The following is an 8,063-nucleotide window of genomic DNA, read 5'->3' as shown; positions in this document are numbered from 1 at the left end:
GCTGCTCTTCTTGCTGCTAGTAGCTCCAAAGTCACAACTGAAGTTGGTTTCTTGATTTTTTTGGACAGAGCAGCCATAACTTGGCCTTCAGAATTTTGGATGTCTACATTGAGGCCGGCTTCATCTGATTCATCGAACATATCTCCGTCATAATTGGTCTTGAAGCAATCCTGAGGTGGAGGACACCAATGCTTTTGAGAAGGATGTCTACTGCTTGTGGAGTGATTTGCTTGAGTTCCCTAGGTCTCGAAGCTTTGAAGATAGTCTCATGCCAAACCTGCAATTCTGTCCAGTGGCAAAGAAGGTTCCTGGAGGCGAGATTTATTTCTGTGGTGCCAGATAGACCATGCTATGATGCTGAACAACTGGACTTTGTGGGGTTTTTCTTGAGGGTGTTCCTAATACAGATTAAATATATATATTTTTTAAAATTTTTTTTCTAGTCAAGGTGTTCCTAGGAACACCCTGACTTGTACGTGGCGTCGCCACTGCTTAGCTATGATCTCCACTGTTCAGGTCACTTCTTTATCAATGCAGCTGATAAAACTGTTGTTAGCCAATTAATGCGGAGACAGTAAGATACTTCTCATTGGAAACTTCCCTTACCCTCCATGATTCTCTCTCCATAGCATGTCCTTCCCAATTGGAGCTCGCAAAAGTCATTTGTCTCTTCTCCTCCTCGGGTGGATTCCCTCGTCGGGCTAATGATGCCTTAATAATAATGATAACAGCTCAACAATCCCTTCATCGGTCCTCGGGTGCCCACAACTACAAAAACTTGAAATTTAATCATTTGATTGATGACATAACTATTGATTTTTTTTTAAAATGAAAATTTTGCAATCTTAGAGGATATAAAAGGAAAATATAATTCAATACTAGATTTGTCAGAATTCATAATAATAAAAAGATATTAAGTAGAGTTGTAGCCAATTTACAAATTAGTTTGTAGCTAAACTTTATCCTTTAGATTTTCTTACCTTTATTTTTATTTTAGTTATTTTTAGTGTCATTTCAGTGATTGTCCATTGAAAATTCTATTTGCGGTCTCCTTTGAAAATGAAAATGAGAAAAAAATAGAAAGAATGACAAGATGGAATTACAACGAAAGAAGGAAGAGCTTTATAAGTAACAAAAAGTGGTTTGAGTAAGGGGTAAATACAGAAAGTGGGGGATGCAGAGTTCAATTTTTAACTTTACTTTAAAAATATCTAGTTTAGCTTTTGCATCTGTCTCTAGACAAGCGAGTAGGTTAGAGGAGCATGGATAATCAATCCTTTACATTAGTCGCTGGACTAGCGAGTAGGTTAAATGGCACATGATAAGAGTGCAAACCAATGAATCATTGAAAAATGTGTTTTCTTTTTCAAAAAATATGCACAATAACTCATAATTGATTATTTATTAATTCTTGACCTGAGGTTTTAAAATATTTGTGAATTGTACACTTTAAAGCTTCTTAAAATATCGTACCTTTTTATTTTAATAAGCAAAATGTTGTAATTTTGAACAACTCTTCTTCCAGACTAATCTTAATAAGCAAAACATATCTTATGCAGTAGGTGTATCATTCCTTTCACAAAGTATGTAGAGTTTAGCTGTGTAGGTTCCACTTTTACATGTGAAAGTTCCTTTTACAAGTAGGTAGTATTAGGTGTGTAGATTCTACTTACAGATGAAAGTCACCACCTAATTAAAATAAAGTAGAATCTTAAGATAAAGTTTAAATTTTAGGTGGGTATGGTTCAAATGTTTGAAACATGACTATTTTAAGATTTTTGTTTTTCAACAAATGGATAAGGGAATGTGAACCTGATTCTCCTTATTAAAAAAAGAAAAAGAAGAAAAAGAAGAAAGTAATACTATTGAATTAGAAGTCCCTTGACAACTTTATTTTAATATTTAAAGCTCCGATATTTAAAGCTCTAAACTGGCGTCAAAGTTTAGTAGATTCGTACGATTTCTAGTCATAATTGGTCTTTGGTCAAAATTTTCCCTTTAAATGAATTTTTCTTTCCTTCCAGGTGGCTTAAGAAAAATTTATTAGTAAGACAAATACTAGTAATAAATTCTCTAATTTCCTTACTCCCTCTCTATTTCTCTGAAAATTTTCCAATTTGATCAGATGCATTCAACCGAATCGATGAATGACCATCATCAAGTCAACATTCAAACAAGAAGAAAATTCCAAAGCTAAGGCTTCAAGAGAAAAACAAATAAACAAAGACACACGTACACATAGCCCCATGTTCTGGTGTATTTAGATTCTTTTTAAGCTCTTTCTATTATTTTATGTTTCAATTCTCAAACAGGGCTAGAAACAGGGTAGCCTAAAACAGAGAAAGCTCCCAAAACCATCATCTGCGCATCTCACATTAGGAACAATGTATTCACACATTCATTCACCTGACCTACTAGTCACTTTGCAATTGGACTGATTTTTGGAATGATTCCAAAATTTCCTTTCTTTTTGGCAAGCAGATAAGAGTGATTCTTATATTCTTCTGGCAAAATGTTCAAGAAAGATTACAAAATACCCTTTGATCATTTTATTTTGTACTACATAAACTTTTATTTTAAAGATAACCAGATGACAATTGAAGTTTCAGAAGAGCAATGGAATCCAAGAAAGAATTGCACTGAAAATTCCTCATGTTTTAGCCTGTTCTGCCACTACTAAGAGACAAAAAGGGACATTTTATGAAAGGAAGCTTCATTCATTTCTTTGATTCTCCCATTGATTTTCAAAGCAGAAAACAATAACTAAACAAAGAAAACACGTGTTATCTAATAAACTTGTACACCCAAAGAACCTCAAGACTAAAACAATTCAAGTCGAACGACTTTCATGTAAAATCCCGGCAGACATCAAAAGAAACTGTGTTATGCATGACCTCTATGACATTCCATTGATATCATCTTTCACATTCTGGATGTATTCGATACCAGTCTTTCCATTGTGTGTAAGCACCTCAAAATTTCCTGCAGTAAATGACTGGTCTTCATGGAAGATGGGTCTTCTTAGTTCTGTATATGCACAATACTCTACTGCATAAACAGTAGTATCCTTCATGAATGTAGAAACTGCCACCCCAACTCCTTCCCCTGCATAAACACAAGTCAATAACAACTCAACGCTTGAAGTTTGAACTGCAAAACTAATTCTTGATGCAATGACATGGATTGAAATTCGAGAGATGGTGTAGCGAAGAGTGAATTATACCATGTGTGACAAGTAGCAAGTTTTCTGTAGGATATTTATCTGCCAATGCCTGAAAAATATGAGCATATCTAGTCCTTGCACCTGGCACAGTCTCTTCCCACTGCGGCAACTATGATTCCTCCAACAAAAACCTCAATTAGCCATAATCATTGTGCAGATATATGTATCTATGCCTATTGTACCAGAAAATTCCCGACAGAAAATAAAAATATGCAAAGGATATTCAATAAAAAAATACCTCTTTATACACTGGTTCCACAGTGTTGTCCACTGTCCCAGCAGGAAACTTTCCTTCAAGCTCTGAGATATTGAAGCCCCAGTTTCCATCTTTAGGAGCCAAACCAGGTCTGATTGCTTCAGTGTTTAGCATCTCACATAATCCATACTCGATAGAGACCTGAAAATTGGGGAAGAAAAGAGATTCAAGAAGGTAGTTGATTAGCCAACAGTGATCCAATTACATTTCTATAAAAAGTTATCAGAAGCCCAGTAATTAAATAATTCATAGATAGAATTTCGACTTTCGAGTATAGCATGACTATAGAACAACTCTATGTTTAAACAGCTCATTTAGCAGCTTTTAATGATGTCTACCTCAATGGACGAAACTCATCAAGCTATAATAAATTCTGAAAAAAATTGACCGGTAGATGTATTATGTTGGTATCCTTAAATTAAACTTATCGAATCAAATCCTTTACCAATCCATGTATAATTCCATCTATTGCACCTTCAGTAATCAAGCATAGTCAAAACAGGACAAGATAACGAAAAGTCCATTGGTCCAATATTCAAGCCTTGGAAAAATAACAATGATGGTACTAGTACCCGCCTTGCTACGTTATGTGTAATATTACTCTGTCTACTACAGAGCTGGTCATGAAGTCAGTGATCAACACCCAACTCCAAGTTCAAATCAATTATAACAAAACAAAAAATAAATAAATAAATAAATAAAAAAGTTCAAATCAAATCAAATCTTTCTATCAAATCAATTAACTTGGTGTAAATACAATTTCTCACAAATACCAGATTTTACAATAAACTTTACCCATATTATGTTTTTCCTTTTTCTCTTTTTGGTTTACACCAAAAAAAAAAAATCATTCAAATTTACATCTTTGCTTAAAAAAATCACAATTATGCAACAAATAATCCTGATTATAATTCAATTAAGCATTAAACTCATAAATTAATACATAATAAAGTAACCAAATTTTACGCTAGCCGTCAACCTTAAAACCCGTCAAAAAAAAAAAAAAAATACTAGTTACTCTTTTTTTTTCTTATAAAAGATTTCTAAACCAATATATGGTCAAATATCAAACAAAAGTAATATATATATATATATATATAACATCAACAACTACTCAAATTAATCAAATAAGAACATCGCGTTTAATCATCAAAAATACCAAAAAAAATTATTAATAAATTATTTTAAGAAAGTTTTGATATCACTTTTATTAGAAATAAGTAAATAAAGAAATTTGTAAAATAAGTTAATTACTTTTTCTTTCTTCTCAAATACAAAATTTCTAAAAATATTTCTTAAACTAATGCATTGTTAAAATAAAAACATATGGCCATACAATCAAAATATCAAGTGAAAAGACAGAAAAGACCTTGAGTTTGGAGGGATCGATGGAGACGTTGTCGCCAGTGAGGTTGTTGGGATCATCGTGAAGGGCACAAAGAGCTGAGACGACTTGAGATGCGGTCTCGACGCAGCGGACGAAAGGGGACACGAAGACCCGGTGGATTGGGAACCCGAGTTGATTTCGGATCTTCCGACCGGTGCAAAAGGCCCGGACCCTACCCGACTCCACGAGAGGAGGGTCCCACGGCCTCTCAGCGGTGGTCACCCACAATGGCTCGAAGTTGTCCTTGCGGTCTCCGTGTCGCATTACGACGACGTTTTGGTGCTGCTGTTGTTGTTGCTGAGGATGGTTTTCCTGAGATTCCGAGGACGGAGGCTCCATTTCTTGTATTTTTTTAGAATTTTTATTTATTGTTTTAGACAGAGAAAGAGAGAGAGAGAGATAGAGAAAAGAGATTCGGTCAGTTGTGTTTTGTTGAAGCGTACAATGTTCATTTTCTTGGATGCGTTTAGAGCTTCTATTTATAGGTATAAAAGGAAAGGCGGCTACTATTTTTTTCTTCCAATTAAAAAAAAAAATAAAAATGAGGAAAGGGACTAGAAATTATATAAAGTTGGTTGAGGTAAATTACTTTCTTATAAAAAAATCTAGTCCGCGCATGTTCAAAGACATTTCTATTCATAAGGAAAAAAAAAAAGGCTATTTTTTTCTTCTAATTAATAAAAAAAGCAAAAAAAGAAAAAGAAAAAGAAAGGGATTAGAAATTATGTAAAGTTGGATGTGGTTAGTTAGTATGCATTTTGATAGAAATTATTCTCCTTGTGTGTGCTTTTTTTTTTTTTGGTACCAGCGCCTCATGCACGTCCCATGAACAGTGTATTAAGGCAAATGTACAGTATTTGGGGGAGTGAGCAATAATTCAAAAAATATTTTTTTTTAATTATTTTCAGCAAGATAAGTAGTATCTAAACACACCATTACTTTCTTATAAAAGAAACTAGCCTACGAGCGCTGACACGCATGCCTAAAGGCTCATATATTTTTTGAATAAAAATTAATAATTTGCATATATTATAATTTAGAAGTATATTTTTTAATTTTTCAAATAAATAAAAATGATAAAATTTAGAGATAAGACGTAATTGTAATTTCTTTTTTGAACGTGAAGAAAAAAAAATCATAAATTTTAGGAATTCTCTTTTGAATTCAAAATGAAATTTGTTATTTGACATTTATGACTATATTTCTAATGAAGCAACCCTTCGTTAATGAGAGTATTTTTGAACCACATAAAAGTTCAGTTGAAAGAGAGGAATTCTCTTATATATAGTATAGATAAAATATAAGAAAAGTGTTACATTTATAACATTTTAACAACACTTTCACAATAAATTATTTTTTTGTTAACCCATAACAATCAATAACAAATTACCATTTATGATTTTATTATGAAAGAGTTATGAAAATGTTGTGAAGAACTTTTCTCTATAATATATCATATTGCCACCATTTATTAATTGTAGTGTTATGTATGTTACTACATGTATTGCATGTAAAAAATTTTAACCTTCCTGGCTGTTGACAGAATGCTCCCATTGGATCTGTTAGAGGCCAGGATGGTTAAAGTTAGGTCGTTCAGGTTCACTGTCTTGAACGATCAGTTGTACAAAAGGGGTTTTTCGCTACCCTACATGAAGTGCCTAAACTCAGAGGACACAATGTATGTGTTGCGAGAAGTCCACGAAGGAATATGTGGAAACCACTCAGGTCCACAATCATTGGTGGGAAAGGTGGTACGAGTAGGATATTTGTGGCTAACCATGCAGAAAGATGTAGTTGGGGTCATCTAGAAGTGTGACAAATGCTAGTAGTTTGGGAATGTGCAACATGTTTTAGTAGAGCACTTGATGAGTATCTCATCCTGCTGGCCATTCTTAACATGGGGGATCGACATGTTGGTCCACTACCACAAAGTAAGAAGTAAGTCAAATTTTTGCTTGTTGTTATTGACTATTTCACGAAATGGGTCGAGATAGAACTTTTGGCAATAATCACAGAGGCCAAGATATAGAATTTCATCTAGAAAAACATCGTCTATAGGTTTGGAATCCCTAGGGTGATCATCTCTGATAATGGATGACAGTTTGACAGCTACATATCCAGAGAATTTTGCAGGGAGTTGGGAATAAAGAACCATTATTCTTCACCTGGACTTCCACAAGCCAATGGTCAGATAGAAGTCACAAATTGAACTTTGCTCAAAATCATCAAAGCCCGACTTGAGGGGACAAATGGAGCATGGCCTGAGGAGCTACCAGGTGTCTTATGGGCCTACTAAACAACTGCAAGGACACTAATGGGGGAAACACCATTCAAGTTAGCATTTGGTACTAAAGCAGTGATTCCCGTTGAAGTTTGGTTGTCAAGCCTTAAACGAAATTATTATGACAACTACAACAACAACAAGGAGTTGAAACTAGCTCTAGATTGCTTGTCTGAGGTCAAAGATGATGTGGCTCAAAGGATGGCTCTGTACCAGCAAAAAAATGTCAAAGTACCATGATCAAAGGGTGAAGCTTAGAAGATTTAATCCATATGGTTCTACAAAAAATTTTCATAGGCCACCGAAGACCTAACCTAGGGAAAGCTAAGCCCTAATTGGGAAGGTCCATACAAGGTTATCCTTTACTCAAGAAGAGGAAGTTACTACTTAGAAGACCTCGACGGGAGTCCTTTACCTCATACTTGGAATGTAGAACACCTCAAGAAGTACTACTAGTAAAAGTACTGATGCTAATAAATTCCAACACCTGGAATACCTCGTCTTCCTCACTGACAGATAAGCGAGACTTTACTTTTTCATGCAAGCATTTTCTATTTTTTGCATTTTACTTTGTTAAGTTATACCCTTGTAATACCTTTGTAAGCAAGGGTGAATAAAGCAAATAAGGCGTCTCTAAGCCATTTCTTTCCAAAGACCAGGTCTTTAATATATGTATCTAATAACTAAGCGCAAGCTATACATAGTGAGCATATTGATAGAGTCTCTGAAAGCCTTATCTCCCTGACCAGGATTTGCTCGTCCAGCATTTGCTTGTCTAGCATTAGTAGCACCCCCTCCTCCCGTAGCAACAGTAGTTGTTTCTTCTTGCTCCTTAGCTTTGTCAGCAAGAACCTCGGTGTTAATAGCTTCGAAATCAAGATTGGAGAAGTCCACGACCTGGTTTTGATGCTTCATC

At 34.7% G+C, this 8,063-nt stretch overlaps 1 protein-coding gene across 1 annotated transcript; it reads right to left on the bottom strand.

Annotated features, from left to right (window-relative positions):
• Positions 1-2,515: 2,515 nt before the first annotated feature.
• On the bottom strand, positions 2,516-5,327 carry LOC112002081 (uncharacterized). Its single transcript, XM_024034238.2, has 4 exons — positions 4,849-5,327; positions 3,462-3,620; positions 3,224-3,332; positions 2,516-3,105 (listed from the first exon to the last, which is right to left on the bottom strand). Exons 1-4 carry the CDS (start codon positions 5,203-5,205, stop codon positions 2,897-2,899), a joined length of 834 nt encoding a protein of 277 aa, XP_023890006.1. The 5' UTR covers positions 5,206-5,327; the 3' UTR covers positions 2,516-2,896.
• Between the last annotated feature and the right edge of the window lie 2,736 nt (positions 5,328-8,063).

Source organism: Quercus suber, unplaced genomic scaffold, assembly GCF_002906115.3.
Source record: "Quercus suber isolate HL8 unplaced genomic scaffold, Cork oak 2.0 scaffold_207, whole genome shotgun sequence".
Classification (NCBI taxonomy): domain Eukaryota; kingdom Viridiplantae; phylum Streptophyta; class Magnoliopsida; order Fagales; family Fagaceae; genus Quercus; species Quercus suber.
This window is presented reverse-complemented; position numbering and strand designations above follow the sequence as displayed.